Source organism: Musca domestica, unplaced genomic scaffold (assembly GCF_030504385.1).
Source record: "Musca domestica strain aabys unplaced genomic scaffold, Musca_domestica.polishedcontigs.V.1.1 5, whole genome shotgun sequence".
NCBI classification, from domain to species: Eukaryota; Metazoa; Arthropoda; class Insecta; order Diptera; family Muscidae; genus Musca; species Musca domestica.
In genome coordinates this window covers 13,728,280-13,754,355 of record NW_026712346.1, presented here as the reverse complement: position 1 = coordinate 13,754,355, position 26,076 = coordinate 13,728,280, and the positions used below count along the sequence as shown (strand labels likewise).

Below are 26,076 nucleotides of genomic sequence, written 5' to 3'. Positions count from 1 at the left end.
TTCGTACTGTAAACAAGGGTTTTGAAACAAATACTCTTATATTTTCCCTATAAAATTGATATCGTAATACCGTACTAACCTAGCAATTCGACGAAATGCGATTATAAGCACAAGAAGAAATGTACAATAAGGACAAGAAGAGTGATGAAAATTTTACATTTTTAAATTAGATTTGTAGAATCTGCTCTTAGAAAATCATGTTTTCACAATTTCCATAATAGGAGCATTCATGTTTAGGATATAACAAATCGATTAAACCCAGTGAACATTTCTTCATAGTACAATAAAAAAAAAACAAAAAGCAACCAAAACATATTTTTATTAAAAAACGCATACATTTTGTTATGTGTAAACCCTTTATTTATTTATAAAATGAATATGAAACATATTTTCTGATGTAAAAATGTATTTTTCTTACACGACCTTTTTCGATAGGGTTTCGTTTCCACTGAAGTGTCAGTAACTAAAAGTGTTACAGATTGTAAGGTTCATTTTATCCAACTGATAAAATAAATTCAATGATCTTAAAAAATGATCATGTCATGAGTATCAAGTTGGATAAAATGAACAAATGACATTTTTAACACCGACCAAATACGCTTCGGACATTTGTATTGAATAATAAAAGAAGTCATAGAGAAAAATATAAAAATTTCGGGACATGTGACATCATAAATATAAAATACGACAATAATTTTGCAAAACGATATGGATACATATGGTACATTCATATGTATGTTGTAAATTTATAACAAATTCCTTAAAGTAAAAAAAAAAAATTAACATAAAATTGATATAAAAATAAAAAGATATGTTCATGTGTTCTAAAAATGTAGATTTGATTTCCAAGGGACATAACTGCAACAAAATAGAAGTGTGAGGATTTACAATTTCTTCTTCAAGTAGAATTCACGAATTAGGGTTTTCAAGTATTTGGCTTCGCGTTTGCGCTCGGCCAGCTGACATTTAAGCTCTTCGTGGCGTTTTGTCAATTCCTGTTCCTCCGTGAGAATCTGTTCCATTTCCAATTTCTTCTTTTGACGATAACGAGTGGCTGCATTCTTGTTTTGTTCCTTCTTGCGAATTTTGCGATCTTCAACACCACGGCCATAGGGGCGGGTACGTTTTTTAGCCGGTGCTGGTGAAGATGCGCTACTTGATGTTTCACTGAAGCTTTCTACCGAATGTTGTAGCAATGGCGAACAACTGCCTGAAGATGGCAGCCATTCGTCGTCTATAAAATCTAAGTGGGATGGAGCCGAAATTGACGATTGAGTTTCGCTGTCCTCAAAATATTTATCAGCAGCTGATTTTAAAATGTCATCAATTAGTTGTGTATTGAATTCAATGTCATCCTCGGAGCTTGCATCGGTTGTTGTACTTTCCTGGTAATGGGGGGAACTATTGCTCCAGTTGGCAAAGGTAAATTGTTGTGTTTGCGGAACTGGTGAAGTTGGCTTTGAACCACTCAAATGATTTTGCTGTAAAACATCATTTATCTGGAATGAATGAGAATATTATTAATAGAGTTATTAATTATGTGTGGGCTTAAGCAGAAATTACGCCTATCAGTATTGGTTTGGCTGTCGCTGTCTCCACAATGGTTGGGGATGACGAAGTTTGTGGTATTGGTGACGAAGCAGCTGTCTGTGGTGGTGAACTTGGCGGCGTTAACTGCGTTAAAACCGAAGCATTTTGATTGGCGAAACTGAAATGATGGATTTCGGTCGGGGCTTGTACCTTGATAGCCTGAATGGGATTGGCGACCGGGCTCTCGATTGAACTATCCAATAAAGGAGCTGGCGAATAAAAGTTTTCTGTAAAAAAATGAAAAATTGCAAATTTAAATATTTTGCTTAAAAACAAGAAAACTGTTTTATTTAATATATATTTTTTTGTAGTATAAAAACAGAACTTTTAAATATTGTTTATCAAATTAGATTGTTATTAACATATGAGGAAAAAACGCAACAATGTGATATTTGTACAATACGATTTTAAAAATAAATTAAAAAGCGCCTAAATTCGGCCGGAACCTCCACCACTTAGAAGGAAATTGAAAATTTAGAAAAATCTCAAAAATTACGGTTTAAATGAAAACCGGTATATATATGGGCTATACGAAGTCGTGAACTTGCATAAATAATTTTCCGTCTTATGTTATAGTATCCATTACGAACTTCAAATATGAAATTTGAAACAAGTCCGGTTAATAATGTCGCAAAAATCACCAAAATGCCGAATATCAGAAAGGTTATATGGGGACTATAGAAAGACGTGTACCTACGCAATTTTTTGTCATTAGCTGTACTACTCATTATGAACTTTAAATACCAAATTTGAAACATTTTCGGTCTATAATGTCTCTAAAATCATAAGAAAGCCGAATATTGGGAGATGCCGTTATATAGGGGCTATACGAAGAAGTGGGCCAGCATAAGTAATTCCTGGTTGTAGTACCCATTAAGATCTGCAAACATCAGATCAATAGAATCATCAAAATACTGAATATTGAGAGGAACCGTTATATGGGGGCTATACGAAAACATGGACCGACATGGTCCATTTACGAACTTTACCTGCCTACTGGCAAAACAAACATGTGTTAAAATTTTAGAATTCCATCTCAATTCGTTCGAAAGATAGAGTTATTACGACAAACAGACAGACATTGCCAAATTGAATTAGAATTTTACGCTGATCAAGAATATATATACTTTGTTGGATCTGACATTAGTATTTCGGGCAGTTACAAATGGAATGACCATGTTAATATACCCTCCATACTATGTATGGCGGAGGGTATAAAAACAACCAGAGTTTATCTAAGTTTACTAATTATATTTGTATTTATATTATATATTTTTATTTTATATTTCTTAACGTCAAAGTGGATTTTAAAACGAACATAAGCATATGTTCTGGTGTAGTCACACTTTCAGATTTAACTTAATAAAATGCGCTTATGCAAAATTATTGTCTGGATATGCATAAAATAAATAACCAAATGCATAATGCATAAAATATAAACTCCAATATGTCCCATTATTAAAAATTCGCATTTATTTTTAACACGATTGGATCCGAATTTGGACACAAAATGTAATCAGTGGATGTTTACAAAATATATGAAAAATGTATGAATTTGTCTTATGCAAAAATAAAACTTACATATGCAAGTTAAAAACAATTTCAAAAATATTTATACGAAATCTGTGAAAAACTGTTGAATAAAATAAGGAAACAGATTGCGAACATAATCACCCTTATTCTGTTTGTCGACGTCGACACAAGTTCTTATTCTATTTGCGAATCGGTATTCTAAGTGTCAATATTACCATTTGTGAGTTTTTTGGTATTCTGTAACAAAATGTGTCGACGACGTAGACTGACGCTATTGTCGTTAGAGTTTTTGGAAAAATCACAAAAAAACAAATTCAAATCAATTGAATAAATTAGTTGAAAGAAAAAAAACAATAAATAAACAGTCGACGCTCTTACTGAACATTGTCGACGTCGGCAAAAAGTAATGCAATTCCAAAAGTGACGACGGTGTCAACGTCGACGAGTAGAATAAGGGTGAATAATGATAAATTGTAATCTACGCCTTTAACTGGTTCTGTCATGGCGAATGAAGTGTATTATTTGCTCTTTCAAAAGACAGTGGCAGAGTAAATGTTCGACCATGTTAGTTTACTCCTCATCCTGATCATCGACACCCCTACCCCACACTTAGTACTCATAGCCCTTATGCTAAATTGATCTGTGATAATATCCACCATCAATTTTGGGACAGGTTTCGCCATGGAGATGAACGACCTCAGTACTCCTACATGGAACAAATTTCTAAACAAAATAATAATAGTGGCTGAAATCTTTGCATTACATGCTCCGAAGGAAAGGTTTATATCTACCACATCGTGAACCAAGTATATCAAACTTTAGGAGTACTACAAATGTTTATTCGAAATTTCATTCATTTCTCGTAAAAAGTGTGATCTATCGACTTGTCACGAGCATATATTTATATCCTTTTTGGAATTCCGAATCAATATTTCAAGTTCTTGCAAACGGATTCATAAAGTTTATATGGACCCAATTTTATAATAAGTATTAATTAAGGCCAGAAGACATTTTAAAAGTTCTGAAAAGAATCTTTAAAACTAAAATTGTCACGATATCTTATTTTAGGCGGAGAAAAAGTTAATTACAGAACATACAAGTGTATGCAATCAAATTTTCCCGTTCCGAATATAGGTATGTGTATGACCAATAACACAGTTGCTTCATTTATCGCCCTTTTTTTCATTGCACAGATTTAATTAATACAAAAATTAAATCAATAATTAGTTAAGAAATATAAAACAAGATTTCCAAGACCGCAGTATCGGAATTTTGTTTTGTCTTGTCTTGATTTAATTTAAAAAAAATTCAGCACGCAACTCGTGATCAAGTTGTAAATAATCTTTGGATGAACAATACGGCAACCAACCGAATGCAATTATTTTTTCATACGAAAATTGGGTGGTTGGGGGCCAAAACTATAGCGACGTAAGAAGAGCTCGCAGCCAAGAAATCGAGATTAAAAGGTTATCGCAAATGCAATGGCCCCATTACAACAAACAAAATGCGTATTTGCATAACCCGCATTCACAAAAATAAAAACTAAACTAAGTAACTGCAACTATATGGAGGCTAGTTGACTAGCTGGCCACAACAAATTGAATGTTTTGTTGCAATCAAAATGAACAGAGTACAGTTTGTCGAAGGTCAGTTCGACAGCAATAATTCATTATTCTATGACGATAATTGAAATAATCTAATCACATTGCAGTCACCACTAAATTCATAATATCCTGAAAAAAAAGAAATGGTTTTTAAGGAATAATTGCAAAAAATAATATTTTGATGAGAATCCACTACATTAACAATTGCTACACAAATCAAATCAGAGTTATCAATAATTGAAAATGCCTACGTGAATATCTTCCGTTAAATTTATATTCAAGTCATCGGTGTTCTATTCTCTTATTTTTGTTCTTTAAAATAATAATATTTCTTGAATAAATAATTCAATTTTAAGAACAATACACACACACGCAAGAAATGATTTGATAACAATAATGAGGCCATATAAAGTGTCAACATTGAATTTGTTTTGAATTTATTTAAATGAGTCGTTCGGGAAAATGTCAAACAAAATCCACTCAAACGGGAAATCTAAAAATGCATCTCCTTAGCGTAGATTTCCCCCTAAAATGGGATTTGAAGAGGGAAAATAGAAGAAGCAGGGAAAATATGGAGTACTTTAAATGAACTAACCTCTGATACGGTGGGCCTTATCGCCGATTTGTTGAATTGAATACGTGAGGTTATGCTAATTGTGATCCCAACTTTTCAGATTACCTCAAATAAGTTTCGCTTAAGTTCTATTCGCATAACTTGCGATTAAGAGATTACACTGCTGAAGAGGGATTTCTATTGAGACAGTTGACATTTTTATATTTTATTCGATATCCCTACGTATAGATAGAAGACTCTTACAGCCAATTATATACGTCTTCGAAGGTAACATTCAAGTGAGCCAATGCTCATCAGAAAATCATTTCATAATTCAGCTAAATAAATAGGAAGTCGTGCATGTTGTGATGCATTTGGAATGGTGTTGTGAAAAAGCAGTCTCAACCATGGTACAATAGCAGGAGTTAGATTAATGCTGTCACTCTTAAATACATGCTTTGTACGCCCTAATTAAATTGGCCTTGATGTGCACACAATTTAAAAAAAAAAAACAATATTCTCTCCAAAATCCAAAGTCTTATCGCCCCATTTAAAATATGTTAATTGAAAATATGTTCACTACTACAAAATAGTTTTGAAAATATATTGCCTTTAACGAGCGGAAGATCAAAATGTTCTCCTTCTCCTCACATTCCTTTATTTTTAATAAAATTGTGTGGAAAGAAGTACTTGATAAGCTAGGGCGTCTGGAGAGTAGTTCTTACTTGGATCGCAGGCCATAAGGGTCATGTTGGTAACGAAGAAGTAGGCTAACTAGCTAGAGCGGGACCTAACGAACTTGAAAAGCTGCCAGTCGCAACACTAATGAGAGTAGCTAAAAGAGATATCTTTCAAAGCGGGATTAGATGAGAAACTTGTAAATTGATTGTTGGTAAATTCTTGCAAACTGTTTCAGATCTCATGCAGGTGGCTCTTGTGAAACTCTCTAGATGGGCACGATACAACGGACTCGGCGTGAACCCATCTAAAACTGAACTCGTACTTTTCACAAGGAGGCGGAAAATCCCAGTTTTTTCAATACCTATGCTGGTTGGAGTTAGGTACTGTTCTTGACCAAAAATTAAATTGGAAAAGGAATAACGAGGAGCGAACGAAGAGAGGGAACAGTTGGGGACTTAAGCCACATATAATCAAATGGTTATATGGATCAGTGATTCGGCCAAAACAAACTTATGGAGGCCTAGTATGGTGGCAAGCTTTAGACAAAGCTACCTTCAGCAATAAAATTGATAAAGTCCAAAGAGTATCATCGTTGCTAATTACAGTTGCCTTAAAAAGCACACCCCAATCTGCACTCGACACCCTACTCAACTTAAAACCCTTAAGTCTTTTTGTAGAGGAACAAGCTGCTAGGTGTGCCGTACGACTCAATGAGTGGGGTCAATGGTGGAGTCAGTCCTTTAGACACTCTATCGTTCTTAAATATCACCCAGACAAAGTTTCGAATCACTGGACATCCAAGCAGGAACATCTGGACCCGGAACACTCCACTTTTTAGCGGTATAGCCGTCTATACCGATGGTTCAAATATGGAAAGTGAAAGCTTGAATATTGGAGATCCTTTAAATTAAACAACGACTGCAGCGTTTTCCAGGCGGAAATCTTTGCTATCAGAAAAGCCATGGCATGGCAATGAATCAGCAGATGAACTCTTTATGGAGTCAGACAGAGGCTACTGGGTAAGCAAATTCTACCAAACTTTTCCTCTTTTTCTGAAACCGAGCCAGCAGTTGTGCTACAATTAGCCAGAAGATTAAAATGGCTAAAGACAACACGTTGATCACAACGTGGATACACTTTAACCCTCTTCGTTTCTTCCTTTCTTTCTTCTAAATTTCCTTTCTGCTATATTCTCTTATTTTCCCCTTATTCTGCATTGAACTTCTTCTCCAAACAGAATGAACACAATGGGCCAGCATGTCACCGAGTGGAGTGGTTGTGTTTTAAACAACCACGCATCCTTTAACCTAACCTAGATAACTGATAACGAATACTAGACCAATATTTCATTAGAAGAAAACAGTTCCTTGTCGTATATAATTAAAGACTTTTGTATCGAAATTTACAGCATGGGTATGAAAAAAAAAAATGTCTTCCATTATAGGAATTACAAAGATATGACTGCAATTAAATTAACTTCTAAAATGGGGCTTTCACCAATTGCCTCGTCAAATTGGCATTGATGACAAAAAAAAACAAAATAAAATACTTTATTTATTGAAATTATTGCCACCTGTTTTTATTTTTTGTTTGGCATTTTCTAGAGCAACAACAAGCAACCGGTTGGGGCGACTAAGGGGAGACGCCAAGAATGTGCTTGCTATAGTTTCAGTTTAGAAGTGAAATGAAAATTCAGTTTAAAAGCAAAAACAGGTAGGGTGGGTCCTACATCAACATTCTGCAATTTACATACTCGCCTGTTGTTTTGATACATTTACAAGCGAATATGACACCAATGCCAGCAGTTAGTTAGACACCATTATAGACATATGCATATAAACATTAGGATGGGTAGATTGGAATTCCACGAAAGCCAGTGACAGATGTCAATTAAACATTTATGCCTTTTCGTCGAAACGCAACAAATGGACAAAAATAAAAGCTGAATCTGAGAGCAGATGTTTTTCTCAATCACGAATATGGTATTGGTTCTGTTACGAACCCACTGTGCTAATAAGAAAAATCAAATCTACATATTCATGTCCATTTCCATTTTAGATTTTATTAATTTTATGCGAGAGTCTGATAGTTGTTATGGATACAGCAAAAACAAGAAAATGGTATCACTTGCAGTCATGCTCAAAAACACACCAACGCAACAGAGCATCGCATTTCACAAACATACACAAAATTTACTAGCGACATCTGCAAATAATGGATGATACAGCGTCACAGTGACGTAAACAATCAAAGTGCGTGCAGGTTATATTTAAGAAAGTAACAACCAGACGCGACAAAGCGAAAGCTGTACGCGAATTTGTTATGACTGGCACTGTAAAAAACAACGACAACAGCATTGATGTTGGTGTTGTAGAATATTTTATTAATTTATTTCTGATTTTCATTATTTATTTTTTTTTTATTTAGCTGTTATGATGTTGTTTACATTCAGACAACTATCACTAAATTGTTTATTGTTTTTTTTTTTTCCAATGAAGTAGGGGAAAAGGAAACTGTGAATGTGACGGACGTAGATAGACACTTTTTCTAACGTTTTCACACTTGGGTTTGAAAAGGTTCTTCGATGGGAAACAATCTTATTTATTTGTAAGGTCTACGAGAACAAAATGCATTTTGGGATACATCTCATCTTCAACGTGTAACTCTAACAAGTTAAAAAGCAGTAAGTTCGGCCGGGCCGAACTTTTAATACCCTCCACCATTTACAACGAATTTGGAAATTTTCAAAAAATAAAATCCTTAAAAAATTCTGTTAAAATTTTAAAAATACCGAATATAGCCGTTATGTTGGGGTCTATACGACGTGGACATACATATGCATTGTTTGTCATAAGCCATTACCATATTCAAATTCGAAACTGGACCCGCACCGACAATTTTCTGTCACAGACTGTAGTTCCCATAACGAACTTCAAATATCAAATTTTAAACAATTCCGGTTAATAATGTCGCTAAAATCATCAAAATACCGAACATAGCGAGGTGCCGTTATATGGGGGCAATACGAAGACGTGGACCTGCACAGACAATTTTCAGTCTTAGGGTGTAGAATCCATTTGGAACTTAAAATACCAAATTTGAAACAATTCCAGTGAATAATGTCGCTAAAATCATCAAAATACCGAATATAGGGAGGTACTGTTATATTGGGGCTATACGAGGACGTGGACCTGCAAAGACAATTTTCTGTCTTAGGGTGTAGTATCCATTTGGAACTTCAAATACCAGATTTGAAACAATTCCCGTGAATAATGTCGCTAAAATCATCGAAATACCGAATATCGGGAGGTACCGTTATATGGGGGCTATACGAAGACATAGACTTGCACAGACAATTTTCTATCTTAGGGTGTAGTATCCATTTGGAACTTCAAGTACCAAATTTGAAACAATTCCGGTGAATAACGTCGCTAAAATCATCAAAATACCGAATATAGGGAGGTACCGTTATATTGGGGCTATACGAAGACGTGGACCTGCAAAGACAATTTTCTGTCTTAGGGTGTAGTATCCATTTGGAACTTCAAATACCAGATTTGAAACAATTCCCGTGAATAATGTCGCTAAAATCATCAAAATACCGAATATCGGGAGGTACCGTTATATGGGGGCTATACGAAGACATAGACTTGCACAGATAATTTTCTATCTTAGGGTGTAGTATCCATTTGGAACTTAAAATACCAAATTTGAATCAATTCCGGTGAATAACGTCGCTAAAATCATCAAAATACCGAAAATCCGGAGGTACCGTTATATGGGAGCTATATGAAAACGTGGACCTACATGGCCCATACGAACTTAACCTGCCTACTGGAAAAATAAACATGTGTGCAAAATTTTAGCCATCTATCTCAATTTATTCGAAAGATAGCGTGATTACAACAGACAGACAGACAGACGGACAGACAGACAGACAGACGGACAGACAGACAGACAGACGGACATCGCTAAATCGACTTAGAATTTTACGCTGATCAAGAATATATATACTTTGTTGGGTCTGACATGAGTATTTCGAGGAGTTACAAACGGAATGACAAAGTTAATATACCCTCCATAGTATGGTGGAGGGTATAAAAAGGAATCAATAAAAATTAGGAATTTCATGACACTAACAATGATAATCTTAGAATAAAATGATAATTGTCATTGTCCTATAATGCAGCAAGACTTCGTAACAGCTTTGAAACAATAACTGCAAGGAAATATTTAGAAATATTATTCGCATGTAGGTAGGTAGGTGGATATAGTATCAAGCTTGTTTTAATACAATTTTTTTTTTTCTGATATTTGCCAAAGAAAAATAAATAAAAAATTAATATTTCAATAACAATTAAAACCGGACAAACAGCCTTTGTTGGTCTAGAAGTGTAACAACAGTGCAGCTGCACATTCTATTTAACGATGCAGATAAGGTTGTTTAGCTATTTTACTGTTGCCACAGCAGATGCAAGTTGCTATGCCTATTCTGGTATGATTAATGAACAACAACAACAAAAACAATTCACTCATCTCAGGGTGTAATTGATTATCAGCTCAAAAAAGGTGGGACAGGTCATTAATACAAAGACCAATTATTTGATTTTAAACAAAATATGTGCACCATCAATTTGGATGTAGTATAAATAATTCTAATTGTCAATATAATGATATGGATATGTGACAAAAAAAAAAAAAAAAACAAAAACACATAACTCTTCGCTACTCAAGAAAACATTCAAAGTTTAGGGTTATGTAATAGAAATTTGACCATTGTCCCATATTTCGTAGTGGATTTTGGAAAAAGAAAATGTGTGCAAAGGATTTCGTTCCGTACGAATCGGTCAGAGATTGGGTATTTTGAAACAACGTATTCTTTTCACAACACCAATAGACCGACCTCCTACTACAAAACCTAGGAATGTCGCACTTGGTAATTAGTCGGATAGGAATTCCAGGGGCGTGTTACAGACGATCGCTGCCACATACTTGTGAACTGAGTGTTGCCTTCTCAGTGCCTTGCAGGTAAATTTCAGAATGTTTCTCAATTGCCGATTGTCACAAAGAATTCCGACATTTATGAAGTACAACAACTACTTTGGACGCCATTTTCATGTATTAGTAGGTTTTCAGACGAAATAACAAACGTGACATTTTTTATAAAAATAATTTAATGCAGTCAGCCGTTGCTAAATTGTTGGGGGTATTAATAGGACTGCCCTTCAGTCGGGCATAAAACGTTGGATTAGGGGAATTTCAGAAATGAGTTCAAAGTCCGTAAAGAGATAAGGCTGGGAATTCCACAAAAACCAGTCAGACAATACAGAAGAGCAATTCTCCACCTAGTTAAATATCATAATCTCTCATAATGAAATCGGTGATAACCGATTCAGATTTGGATTAAGCTTTTCCTTCGATTTCATGTTTATTATGCAATATCTTTCTTCCCGAACATGATAGACTGTAGCGCATACAGTCGAAAGTCGATTCAAATGTAACTATATCTCAAGGGCCCATGTATAACTATCTCGGATTTGATATAAATGAGGCAACAACTATGCTCCGTTTCCCCAATCAATATAAATTATAGATCATGCGTTAGATATAGATATAGTTATTTGATACAACAAGGACTACTCTGGATTTAACAGGGTTAATTGAAAAAGAACGGAAGGCGGAAGGCCGCATCAACATTGAAACAATTAATTAGCATAGCATTTTGGGGAATCAATTATTATATATTAACCAAAGAAAAATATTGTCTGTATTTACCGGAGCTTACGCAAGGAAAAGTTTATACATCGTTATTTTATCGGATAGAAATGCAGCACTGACCACGATTAGCATTTGGCCCACATTTTTGTTTACACATTGCGGTCACATGTGCTCTCCAACAAGCATTATGGCTGGCTGCCCTACCGTTCATGAAATAGAGAGTCCATGATCCGTCAAGACTTATGTCCCAATGTATACAAAATAATTTCGTATATCACGAACGACTCTTTGAAGATTGAAGTTGAAAAAAGCAATTATAAAGAAGACTTTGAAAGTCATTTATTCCTCATAGTAATATAAACTATCTAGCCTGACCAAGATTTAATTTTAACTTCATGCAGCGACCTTTAAAAACGTTCCGTTACAACTAAACTTTGCAAAAAAATATATTGAACAAGATGCAAGAGACAAGAATAGAAAAATGTTTTAGAAAAATGTTTTTATACGTCAAAATCCCTCAGCGGACATAACTGCTCTACTGACAAATAAACTATAATGTACATCACAAAAACAACATCACAAAAAGTCAAGAATGGAAGAAAACCTTGGCAAGACAAGAAAAAATATAAGAACTAGCATGCCCATACTCAATGTATTTATACGTATATATATAGGCTGGAAACCTTTACAGCCTTTACCTACCAACGATCATTCAACCTTAATAGAATTGTTACTAATACAGGGCATAAAATTGAAGTAAAAGACATGAGTTTATACTAACCATAGGCGTAAGGTAACATAAATGTATTCATATTTGCAGCAGCGGTATCGATGTTGTCGAGTTGTTGCAGATTGATTTTTAGCGAATCGAACGAACGAAAATTTTAGACAAAATAAAACGTAATGTATATAGAACTTAAAAATACAATGAAATATACTATGTAAAAAAGATACAAGAGTTTATGAAAAACAAAATCTTACTACAGTCGAAACCGGAACGAATGTATGTAGCAAGTGTAAAAAATATTTACAATTTTTAAATTCGAGTATAAATTGATAAGGTATCGATATTAACAACACTTAAAATTAGGAAAAATTAAAATAATAATTGACAAGACAACTGAGAATTGAAAATAAAAATCACAGAATTTTTTTGTATGGTGAATTTTGTTGTTTGGTAAATTAACCTTGAGTAAATTACCCGTGGTAGTGTTAGACACGAATTACAATTGTTGTTGTGGTTGTTTTTGTTTGACTATTTCAGCTATGGATTCAATATTTCTTTTTTTTTTTGTTTGTTTGTTTTGTTTTGGGAACTGATCTTTATGTTGTTGTTGTTGTTGTGTGTGTTTTTTACTTATTTGGCAATGTGTAGCGTTAGGTTATAATATTAATAATTATTGTTAAGATATAAACAAAAATAGCAAATAGATATAAAGAATGTAAGAAAAATGTCTTTGAACAAAACTGTTTATGAGTAGCAGACAAAAACAAAATTGCTAACTTTTGCTTTTGGAGGGGGCTTGGGGGAGGTTTTGGCAATGTAAGTCGCGTTGCCGTTACCGTAACCGTGCAATCAGTTCTTGATGATGGTATTGTTGATGGCTGGTTGGTTGGTTGTTGGTTGATTGGCTGTTGGGGGGAATTGGTGTCTGCTGGTACCGCTGCTGCAAACAGTTTAACGCCGCTTCACCAGTTTTTGCGAGTTGAACACAATTTCGCGGTTCCAAGTATAACGGTATCCACAGTGAGGTATCATGCTCACGGTGACTTTATTAAGGTTGAACAGTTTGGCGGCGTCGTTTTTGCTCTCGTAGAATAAAACAGGTGCGTAAGGCAAACGACGATGACGCGACAGTTTGACTTAGAACTCAACGACCACGATTAGAAACCAGGAACTGCGTGGAATTACATTAAGTGTAGCTCTCTAACGAAATAATTCTCGGCTAGATAATTTTTTAGGACCTCCAAACCACTGCATATAAGATATGTTAGTTGATTTCTTGGTCTCCTTTTAAAAATATATTAATTCTGTGCCAGACCAGGAGGCTGGTTTTGTTGTTTAATGGAAAATTTTGATATTTGTCGATTTTTCGTTTCTTTTTGTTTTGTTATTAATTTTTTTATCTATAAAAATAAAACAACGAAATCACTCGTATTGGAATCAGTCAGGCATACACACGCGCACATGCACATAAAAAGAATTCTATTCAAAGGAAAAAATCCAACACCGTCGGTCGGTGCTACTTTTAATTATCTGTAGCAGTATATTGTTGTTGATGTTGTTGTTGTTGTTTTCGATTTGAGTACGGCATTCAATATTGAGAAATCAAAAGCTGCTAAACGGCCAATTCAAAACGATTCCGAACAAAATTAAGAGCAAACAGCACGAACGATCGTAAGATTGAAACTGAACTCGTGCCGGAATGCTGTCTTTGATTTTGAACGGGAAAAACAACAAATTGTTCACAAATACACTGAATGAATGAACGAATGGCCGCCGTCTGGCACCAAAAGCAATAACAAAAGCTCAATTCAAGATTGGAATATTGGTGATAAAATCTCCCTTCGCTCGTAGTTCAACTAAAGCAAATACTTGCCGCGGGCGGCCTGTCTTGTCAGCTGTCTTGGAGCTCTTGTTGCTACATTAACTACTACATCTACTAGTTACTCAAACGCTCGAGAGCACCACACCATGACCATCAGCGATAAGTAGTCGTTAGCTCAACTCCAGTTTGGTTCTTGATGTTCGTCGTCGTGCGTGTGTGTATGTTGCATTTATGCCACAATGCAACGAAATTGATTAGAACATTCATTTGAATACAAACATAACTAATCAATAGCATGCACATATATGAATACAATTTCAACATTTGTATTTGCATGGGTCACACCAACACACTAAATTGATACATTTGAAAATGTAACGGTTAGTGAGCAGAGGTAGCGAAAAAATCATTGATTTCAATCGTTATTACAAACAAATGTCAAGTTATGTCAGTTTAGAGGATACGTTGTTTACGATATTAACCATTGTATTGAGGCGAGAGATTTAAATTTATATGGATCTACTGGATATTAAGCTGAGTTGCAAGCAATGCAGCTGTCTCTGTGTTGAAAAGGAAGCTTATTGAATTTTCATTCCGTAGCAATTATCTTCTGTTCCATAGCGTGGAACAAAGGCACAAATAAAGTGTTTTTTTCTGCCTTCTTCATGTCTTCAAAGAGTCTGTAGCAAGCAATCAACGCCATTTAAATTCCAATCATAGATTTAAGTTTGTTGAGAGTATATATATGATATCCTTCGACTATAGGAGAATAGGTATATGAAACTTTGAAAACTGTTTCATTAAGTCAGATATAACTGGCAAATGGGTGATTATCTGGAATTACAAATCATGATGGCAATCGAGACCGATCCGAAGCTTGTCTATTCATATACAACTTTATTTCCATTTATATTTATTTATTGTTCCACTCTTCCTCTATACGAGTACAAAAAATGTTAATAATAATTTGAAATAGTTGTCCTTGTGCCTCCTACCTGCATATTTTTGTAAACGATAATTACTATGTCTTTAAAGCTTGTTCAGCCGTTGCAAATTTGTTTTTTCTTATATTTTTGTAGTATGACTTTCGATCCGTTTAGTTATCGTACCATCTATTACATTCTCGTGGACTTTAGGGATTATTTCAATTTTTCATTGCGAATATTACATTAAATATAAACCGCAGTTGTTGTCCTGTGATAAAGTGTTAAAAAGCTAAACCAGCACCCCTGCATCAATAGGTTTGAGTTGGTACGTGATTTTTCAGTGCAGACACATCCAGTCAAGAGCAAAATAATCAAAAATAAAAAAAATATCAGTCGGTTTTTCCTACTGATGTATCCCATTAGCCTATGTCCATTTATTTCAATATATCCTGAATTCATTCAATATGATGCGCCCTTATGAGAGAGTTATGAAAGGAGTGAGCCAATATTGTCCACTTTCGATCCTAGTCCAAGTTGGATATAAATACGTCTCGACGTCCCAAATTTGGACAATATGAACTAATTTACACACTGTGTAATAATATTTTTAGAAAATGTTGAACCTATAGAAGTGGACCGACACATCCCGTATTTACATTAGGTATACGGTTGGTAGAAATATTGAGATATTATTCTTCTGTAAGGATTTAAAATTGTAGACACCTTCTTCTCATTTGGGTCTCTTTAAGTTTTCTAGATCTGTAAGGAACCTACGCTTGGCTCCTGCTGGAAATATCGTTCTATGTAAGAATTCCTCGTATTTTTAACAGTCTGCCACCCAATCTTAAGACATTTAATTCTTCCTCAAAATATTATAAGCGTACAACTTACGCCCATTTTAATCAAAATATTGTTTAAAAATCTTTATGGTTTTCGTGTGGTAATTTGTTTTTTTTTTTTTTTTTTTGTATTTCCCTGGCATAGCTGATTCATCTACTTCTCCAATCAATCAGTTACATTGCTCATATTTTTGTTAATTTATTTTAATGTTGGAATATTTTAAATAATTTTAGAGTAGTAATGTATAGAAGTTTTCGGACCGTCCATGGCCCCATAGAATAGGACCATTTTTTCTTTTAAACTAAGTCTGCTGCAAATACTCATATATCGGATTTTTACGTTGCATCAATTTTGGACGAAATCTAATACTCCCTCTGAGAGTTATTGTTCGCACGGACGGACGGAGGGACATCGCTAGATTCACTCCAAACGTCCGGAGTCGGATTTCGTATAAAAAATACCTAATGCCGGACAAAATGGCATAAGCTCCCTCTAAAACCGGGAGTCTGGTTGTATAATATAGTGGTCTAAGTCCGCATAAAAAACAGGTGTTTCTCATTAGTCCACGGGCTTATGAGAGCACACATTTTAAAATTAAATTAAAATTATCATTTATTTATTACTGGTATTGATTGGTACTGGTATTGACTGCAAGAAACGCACGGTTAAAATAAGATATGGATTAAAAATATACTTTTAACAGAGTAAACCGTCTTAAATTACCAGTTGAGCGAGGTATCAAGACCAGTACAGTATTTAAATGCATTTGTTAATATTTATTTAGAAGCTTTGTAATCACATTCAAATGAAGACGCCAGCGTTGAGGCAGACGGCTATTGGGACACATGATATAATTTCCCCTAGCCATTATTTAAGATAAAACTTCAACTACAATTCGAATTACGTAAATAACAGATTATTTTTGAATATTTCCCAGACATGCAGTAAACAAATAAAAGTTGACCCTTTATCTAAATAATTGGAACTCTTGACGTTGAAGATGCAGGCATAATTATCTTCAGTCATATTTCGACAAATTGTATACATAAATTAATGTTAAAACTGGAATCGCGAGGAGATTACAATTATTGCTAAAAAATGTGCCTGTTTCGAAGTTGTACCAAACCGAAAAGAAATCATCTTTGTGCCAACAAAGCGGCAGTCATGTGCATTTAAGATAATTATATGCATGAACTTAAAAATAAAAATGCTAATTTTGAAACGTTTTTTTTTTCGCAAGAAAAAGCTTTTCTTTTATACGCTAATGTAGATGGCTTAACGGTGATATACACATCCGGACAATCTATAGTAAAGGGCCGTGAAATAAATCAAATTAAATATGTACCTACACCTAAACCTAAATGTAATTGTATTTTGTGGGTAAAAAAATTGAGACCAACAAGATTGTCCCGAATAGAAATGTACGACCTACGATTTCAAAAGGATAAACATCTTAAGTACAGTTTTGCACGGCAGCGGGTTCTACGACACCGGATTGACCCGAAACAACAACACTTGAGGAAAACCCCGGACCATGGTTTTGTACGGTTTGCCAAAACACCATCCACCATAGATCAGTCTCGGTGCGATGTAATGGATGCAGAGGATGGGTGCATTTTAGGAATTGTTCCGGTTTAACCCGGTTGCGAGACTATAGCGATAGGGACTATGTTGCTTCGTGCTGTACCAACGTAGTCCCCAGTGAGTCCACGACCTCGTCGTCAACTTCCGAGTCGTCGTCGGGGTATGGAACTCCCCCGCAGTCTCCAGAACAGCAACCTTTACCGCAGCACCTAACCCCACATGTTGCTGTTCCAATTCTGGACAATGCATCATTCTTGCAGTTCAATTGCAACGGACTCCGAGGTAAAATTTATGAGATAGTGGATTTTATGAATCGGAGGAATATTAAGATCGCAGCGGTACAGGAAACCAAGCTCAATGAAAATTGCAATGGTTACAACGTATTGAGGAAAGATTGCACCATTCTGTTCAATACAGACCTATCTCGCTTGAGCCAGTCTCTAGTGACCCATACATGGAGTGTATGGGGGTAGCAGTCAAGTGTGGTTCTGCCGAGGTAGAGGTGCTTAATGTGTATATCCCGCCGGTTAATAGCTGTGAACCGCGTTACTTGCCTAATATAAGCCCACTTTTGGAAGGCAATAACCGCCTGGTACTAGGGGACTTCAATGCCCACCATGAGTAGTGGCATTCCGTCCTAGGTAATGACCAGAGGGGATCAGCGTTGGCAGAGCAGATTGACCGCTCCACATTTTGCACGGTAAACGAGGATGCCCCCACCCGAATAAGAGGAGAGTGTCACAGTTCGCCAGATTTAACCATTGTGTCACCCGGTCTGATAAATGACGTGACTTGGCAAGCCGTCATTTCTCTTAGCTCAGACCATCTCCCGATAATCGCCTCCATCAGCCAATCGCCCGATTTTATAACCTCTGAACGCCGCACTTTCCTTCACCATGGGAAAGCCCACTGGCCTGAGTTCAGAGAGTTCACCAAACTTCGCTTCAGAGAACTGCCCAATCCTTCTGATGTTCGGTAGCTGAAAGGATTTTGCGGGACATCACCAACGCTGCAGCCGCTCGCTATATACCTGCTGATCGAATACCCGAAGTAAGATCAAATTTCCCAGCAGAGGCAGCGGGATTAGCGAATGAGCGTGATGAGCTCCGACGTACCAACTCTGCTGATCCCAGAGTCAGTGAACTGACAGTGGAAATCAACCGGTTGGTTGGTTGGGTATAAGCGGAAAAAGTGGCCAGACCATCTGAAGTGTTGCAACATTGGAACCGATTTGAGTAAACTGTGGGTAACGGTAAAGTCACTCTCGAACCCTGAAAAAAAGGATGATAGGACAGCAGTCACATTTAACGACGTGACTGTGACTGATCCGAAGAGGTGCGCTGGCTGTTTTAACCGCCAATTTGTCGAGCACCCCGAGAGTGATAGGGTGATGCGAAGAGTACTACGTCGTATAAGAGCTCTTCTCGCCGAGGATGTACCTCCACAGTTTACGATGGGTGATGTTGCGAATGTCATCTGAAGCGTTGGGCCCGGACGGAATATCAATGGTAATGTTGAAGCAACTGGATACGCCGGGAGTTGAGTATCTAACCAAAGTCCTCAACTTGTCGTTAGCCACCCACATAGTTCCCGAAGCCTGGAAAATGGACAGGTGGGTCCCGATACTGAAGCCTGGCAAGGATGCCAGCAAAGGCGAATCATACAGGCCAATTTCGCTTTTGTCGCCAGTAGCAAAGACTCTCAAGGCCTTACTCCTCTCCAGTATCAGAGGAAGCTATTCAGTTGCTAACCATCAACACGGTTTCCGTCCACTACATAGCACTACAACAGCATTGCACGCCATATCCACACATATCAGTCGAGGACTCAACCAGAACAGGCCGTGCCACAGAACAGTAGTGGTTGAGAACACTACCCTCCGGCCAAGTTTGAAACGTTGGATAGTCAACTATATGTGTGGACGCCAGTCGTACGTGGAGTTCCGGAATAAGAAGTCCAAGCCTCGTAGAGTGAAACAGGGAGTTCCCCAAGGTGGTGTGATATCTCCAGAACTGTTTAACCTCTACCTTTCCGGAATTCCGCGCCCTCCAGACGGCATCGAGATCGTAACTTATGCGGATGATTGTACGATCATGGCGACGGGTCGTGTAGTTGATGACATATGTGTCAGGGTGAATAACTATCTCGCGGAGCTTGCCGCCTTCTTCCATGCGGGAAAAATTAAAATATCCGCCACTAAATCGACGGCAACACTATTTACCACATGGACTGCGGAGATGAGAACACATCTGAATGTGCAAGTCGACGGGCACATAATTCCGACCACCAACTACCCCAAAATCCTTGGGGTCACATTCGATAGCATGTTTAAGTCTTCCGCGCAAGCCACAGCTATTTGCGATAAAATGGAAAGTAGGAACAAGGTCCTCAAGGCGGCAGCACTTGGGGTTCGGATAAGGTTTCTTCCCTTACGTCAGCATAATCATATATTTTCGTTACAGAAGAGAGAGAGGTCCAACGATATAAGAGAGAGCCCTAGATGATGAAGCCTATTAAGCGGGTCTGAATAGCATTCATACTGATGCAGTCGCAGAGGTAGTTAATAATTACAGCATGAATGCCATACTCGGAGTCCACCCCACATCCATTGCAGCTGAAGAACGTCGGCTGCCTAGGCAAACCTGGGTAGTTTTGGCCCAACTACGTTCAGGATGGTGCAGCCGTCTCAATTCGTATTGGACACGAATTTATAAGGATGTGCGGAACGCCTGCCCAGCGTGCGATACAGGCACAACACGCTGCACCTGTTTAATTGTCCAGCCAAACCTTCCCAACTCCGTCCAGAGGATCTATTGCTACAGCCCATAAAGGTAGCAGAATTCCTAAACCTGGACATTGAGGAAGAACCGGATTAGTCGGAAAAAACAACGGAACATGTTAAAACTGCTACAACAACAACAAGTACAGTTTTGATGAAGTGGTGCCCAAGGGCGAAAGTGAAGACCATATGCAAACATGCAGTTATATTTTCAGTGACTGCGGAAGTGTAACTATTCGATGGACATTTCTTTCCAAAAACATTTTTGTTTAATAAAAACGAAAAACAGCGTTCATCGACATTCGAACTCGTGACTTTATTTTTAATTGATCGATTTAATTAAATCACAGTTTCAAATTTTCAAAATTACAAGCCAGAAGAAAACATTGTTTTCTTCGCTTCAAACGTGGTGTTATCACTGCAACAACACAGACAAATACACAATCACACCCAATCAAAGCAGGAACAAGTTGAAAGTCTTGTTTTAATCTGTCGTTTATTGTCGGCTTAGTTCGGCTTGTCTCGTCTGGCTGGCTGGCTCATTGGTCCGTCCGAGTATCTCCGGAGATAGCCAGCCGCCTTATCATCAGCGAGAACTGTAACAGTTGACCAAATGCAAAAACAAATTCATACAAATAAGCAAACAAGCGACGCATACACACACAGCCACTCATATAAGTACTCAATTCTCTACACTTTGAATAAGATATTTCAATTAAATGCCAATAAACAAAATAAAAGCAAACATGGCAGCAAACACAACAAAGACAATGAAAAAATCTGAATCTGAAATCTGAATTTGAAAACAACACAAGAGTGTAGGTATGAGCAGAGCAAACGTTGTTTGTTTTCATTCTCTGATTTCTACGAAATAGCGAAAATGCACTAAAACTTGACCAAACCCGAAATCGCCAATATCGTTTACTAATAAATAATCTATACCGAAACCAGTTCATTGACCTATGGCCTGGCACGTCCTTGACGTAGTGATGGAAACCAATCACATTCGATAATGGCTTGTATTTAAAAGATATTGTTTGTTACTTCTATCAGCGTATTATAATGAAGCGACACAATTATAACAGTCACTAGACGTGGTGAAATGAAAAAAAATATGCAAAAAAATATTATAGAATCTTTAAACCCAAACAAATCGTCTATCCAATACGTATGAAAGACAAAAACTCCAGCAAATATAAGCGAAATATTGTTTTTTGGTTTTCTTTTTGTTTGTTTTGTTGTTTGTTCCTATTATTGCCAACGAGTGTTGCGAAATATGCAAAACAAAAAAAAACACGAAAAACAAACCCCAATTTTACGATTTGAAGCACGTTTCAGCAGCACAAGTCTGGAAAGAAGCTCATTGGCAACTGTTAGTCCATGAAATATTTGTTTTTAGTTATTGTAATTTTCGAAATGTGTGTAATATAAGTGAGCTCGATTTGATAAAAAAAAAACTGCGACACCAAGCTTAATTTTTCAGCGCTTGTCGATTCTTTGCTGTCTCGTGCGTGTTTTCAGCTTAGAAGACTCTATAGTCTTCAAGCTCATTTGCCTCTTGTGTTAGGATGATGGTAGCCAGATCTGAGACATTGCATGTCAACTATTGTTTGGAGGTCATCTCTGGGACCAGTGCTTGCCAAATTCTATGTGTACGCAGAATGGTATGTGGTGTTTGGGTTGCGCCGTAGTGATCGTGTAACACAGTTTGTTATTAAGTTTCTTGGTATGTCCTTTGACAGATTTGTTGAAAATCGCCTGCTTTTGTGTCATTACAGGATTATGAGCAATGTTAATTCTCCTTTATAAAATAAGTTTGTGTTTTGTAGATCTTCGAGATCCACAATTGTTGTTTCAAAGATTTTCGTCTGTAGTTTTCGAGAAGCCGTTTCTTTTGAGGGTTGCGAAATTTCCTTTCCTCCTTGCCTTGCTTAGCCGTGGTTTAGCTTGGTGGAGGAGTTGTGTCTGAGGGTCTAATTATTGTTATTTAAAATATTTTTTTTATATAAATATATGGAATAATTCGTTGTTAATTTTTGCTACATAGGGTAGATGCGCCTAAGTTCGGCATGTCCCAGTAGTCGCCAGTTCTGAAATTTAAACTTAAATAACTAAGAATTGTATTGACCAAATAATGAAATAATTGCAAAAAAACGTCAACAGTGTTCTCTGCCCTCTTTCTGTAAAAAAAACAATGAGGTCCGATTATTTATTGCGAGAGAATAACGGTTTTCGTCTGTGAGTGTCTCCTAACGCGTGCGATAGTGCTTGTTTGTAAAGAAAAAATTAGTGGTGGCGTCAACTTAATAATCAATTTAAGTAAATTAAATTTAATACTTTTGGAATCAAAAATATTTTATAATAGTAAATAACAGTCTGAAGATAATTTTATAACTTAAAAACATACAAATCAAGATTTTTTTCTGTTATATTATTTAATGCCGACATTAGGAACAGAAAAAAAGAGATTTGCCAATAGTCGGCAGGGGATGCCGATTACTAGAAAAATATCATTTTGACCAATTTCGCCCAAACTTGAGAAAAGTATTAAAAAATAATCCAAATACTACTAAAATAAAATAGTAATAGTGTTGAATCGGCAGTTGCTTTTATTTGTGTTTTTTTGATCCACTTTTCTAAATTAAGTAGGTTTTTTTTTTAAATCAGCTATTTGATGTTTTAGATGGCGGTGGTATTTTTGAAAAAAATGGTTGGCTATCTAAAGGAAAAAGATCAATTCACAAATTTCAAATATAAGAAAGGTAATTTTTTCTTTTTTTATTTAATCTCATTTTTATTTTAATTGAAAATCCATACGTTACTGAAGGTAACCATACTATTCTTGATTTTCTACCTATATTCGGTTTAAAATGATAAATAAAACACTATTTAAAAACGAAACTAATTTCAAATTCTGGATGAAACTGTGAATTAGAAATATTGCATTGTTTTATACTATATGAAATAAAAAAATATACAAAATAATATTTTTTTACTGAAATACCATATGCCGACTACTGACAAATAGACATGCCGAGCATTGGAAAATGGTGCCGACGACTGGCAAAAAACTACTATTTTAGTAAAATTGCAAATTTTGCCAATTTAATAAAAACAAATTCAATTTTTGTTTCTTATTTCGAAAAGTAAACAAAATTTGGAATCTGAACGACTTTATTTTTCTGCAATTGAAAGATTTCACTCAGAATGTTGAAAGATTGAAAAATCGAAAATCCTAAAAGAGCCAATACTGGTACACTTACCCTATATAGTTTTTATAGATTAATATAGTTATAGGTTGTTTTTATACTGTTGAATGTTAATATAAGATTTTGGACATGTTGGCTTTTTTATATTGAATTGTATGAAATAAATAAATTGGAAATGAAAGGTATTCTTTAACAACTGCATGACCTAAAAACCTCGACTTTGTAGGCTACATAACTTGTCCAAAAATATATTAAAATCCAATACAAATAAACAATAACAATAATTCTCTATATAACTTGTTCTCATTTCAACATGCGAAAAAATAACAAAAATACGTTGCTGTTCAACTTTTGAATTCCGTACATTCGACGCACTTCAGTAGCATTCCTATACATACACGTGTTTAACATTTGTGGGGGGGAAACATTGACCGAGTACGACAATTTTAAGGTAATATTGTTACAAATATTTGCAAGACAGGTTCTAATTTTTGAATTGGTCATTTACGCGAATGCATTTATGGGAAAATTAAAAATAATCTACGCCAACGGTAATTTTCATTTCATTTCAGCCAAAATACAAGGATATCTATCAGTCCCGGGTAACTCGATGAACTTTGCCTTCCTATCCTCTCTCAACGAGTCCACAAACATGTTATATTGGAACTGATCGCATAGAAACCACAACATTTATTTTAATCCTTAAAGTATAAAAATATTTATATCGCCATGGCCGCTATAACTTTATTTATTTCTTTTTAATTTACAGATTTTCAATAAAAAAAACAGATAGATCCTCTCTATAGCTTGACAAGAATACAGTATTGATCTGATGCCCGATTACGAATACATTGTCTTTCAGTTACAAAACTTATAATGAATCAATGCATGCATCCAAACATTGCAAGCACAATCTGAAAACAGAATTTTGAATTTATTCAAGTAAACCAGTTGCAACCGCAACCTAAGGTAAAAAAACCCCTATCCTATGACAGTTTCAGACCTATAACTAGTGTATATAGAACCTGAAATAAATATAACTAAAATGCGAATAATAGAGAAGCATGCCGATAATGCTGTTAGCAGGCTTTTACAACATTATTTTTCAGTCCTTTAATTTTAAGTTTCAATTGTCATGTCAAGTTTAAAACATAGATTCTCTAAATATATACGTAAACAACAAATTGTTATTTGTATTTATTACTATATGAAATGCATTTTGTAATCACTATAAGATCGTTTGAAATCTTTTCGCTAGCTTCAAAGACGTCTTGAATGTGAATAAAAAACAAAATATCTATCAAAATGCAGACGTCCAAAGTCCATATGGTTTATGTTTGCAGTGTGTCTAAATTTCGACTATTGATTCGTGCTCTTGTGCACAACTTGTTTGAGATTGCCATTAATAAAGCATGGACAGGTATTAGAAACTGTATCACATAATAAAACATTAAACGTGAGATGAACAAAATCATCGGTTATGTACTGTGGAACATTTCTAAGGTTTAAGGGTATTAAAAATTGCTTATTACAAATGTACAAATGTAAATAAAATTAAGTTAAACCCGTAAAACAATGTTTCGTACGCCACGTCAAACTTGTAGCTTTGGTCTTTATCTAAATTGCAAGGTGAGATGTAAAAAACTACAACCAACTTTAGACTGCTGTCATTTCGGAGCCACTCGTCCGACAGCTGTTAAAATTATTCCAGTGACAGCTCATTATATTGTTCACAAGCGTACAAAAACCCTTGGGTGAGAATTTTCCAGAAAAAAAGTTACTCGTGATGGAATTCAAGCATGATAGAGTGATTTCTTTATATGTGGCTGGAAAATCACAAGTGGCTATCGTTAGAGCACTCCAGCATTTAAATCGGAATAAATCTTTTGTGTCTCGTACCGTCGCTCGTTACCGTGATACTGGTAGCGTCGCCCGAAGTTAAGGAAGTGGACGGAAGAAAACAGCAACATCAGCAGAAATGGTTCGAAAAGTAAAGAAACGACTTGATCGAAACCCGCGTCGCAGTGGCCGAAAAATGGCTCGTGAGCTGAATATATCGCAATATTCCATTCGACAAATATTGAAAAATGAACTCGGGGTAAAGCCATTAAAATTCCAAAAAGTGCAAGAACTTACACCGCAACGGAAAGAAAAAAGACTCAAAAAAGCTAAAGCGTTGCTTCGCTTGGCCGAAAGTGGTGAACTACCAATTTGGTTTTCTCCGATGAGAAAACATTCGTTGTCCAGTAGTTTGTAAACAAAGAAAATAATCGTGTTTGCTTGCCAAAGAGGTCAGCTGAAAATGTGCACCTTCGGCGCCGGCCAAGGTGATGGTGTGGGCCGCCATAACAGCCGATGGTCATTCCCCGCTCGTATTAATCGACCGTAGCATCAGAATAAATTCCGAATATTATCGCGAAAATATTCTGGAGGGTGTATAAAAGCCGTGGGCACGCAAACATTTTTCAGCACCACCGCACTCAGCACGCGACACCCAAGAATCGTTACAA

At 36.1% G+C, this 26,076-nt stretch overlaps 1 protein-coding gene and 1 long non-coding RNA gene across 4 annotated transcripts in view; one reads left to right on the top strand and one right to left on the bottom strand.

The window, feature by feature from the left end:
• Positions 1–337: 337 nt before the first annotated feature.
• Positions 338–26,076, bottom strand: part of LOC101900076 (activating transcription factor of chaperone) — a 40,624-nt gene continuing 14,885 nt past the window's right edge. Inside the window, exons 1-3 of one of the 2 annotated variants that reach the window (XM_020035256.2) lie at positions 12,461–12,626; positions 1,564–1,817; positions 338–1,499 (exon numbers count right to left, since the gene is read on the bottom strand). In XM_020035256.2, coding sequence (XP_019890815.1) covers positions 885–1,499; positions 1,564–1,817; positions 12,461–12,491 — 900 coding nt within the window. In that variant the 5' untranslated portion in view covers positions 12,492–12,626 and the 3' untranslated portion in view covers positions 338–884. Of the gene's footprint in view, positions 1,500–1,563; positions 1,818–12,460; positions 12,627–26,076 lie in introns of those variants that run through there. The other variant, XM_005179098.4, reaches the window with a different exon arrangement.
• Positions 21,061–24,750, top strand: LOC131805012 (uncharacterized). 2 transcript variants are annotated; one of them, XR_009343465.1, is made up of 2 exons: positions 21,061–21,179; positions 24,139–24,750. It is a non-coding gene; the product is annotated as an uncharacterized LOC131805012 (long non-coding RNA). The 2 variants fall into 2 exon arrangements; XR_009343464.1 differs by lacking the exon at positions 21,061–21,179 and adding an exon at positions 22,091–23,119.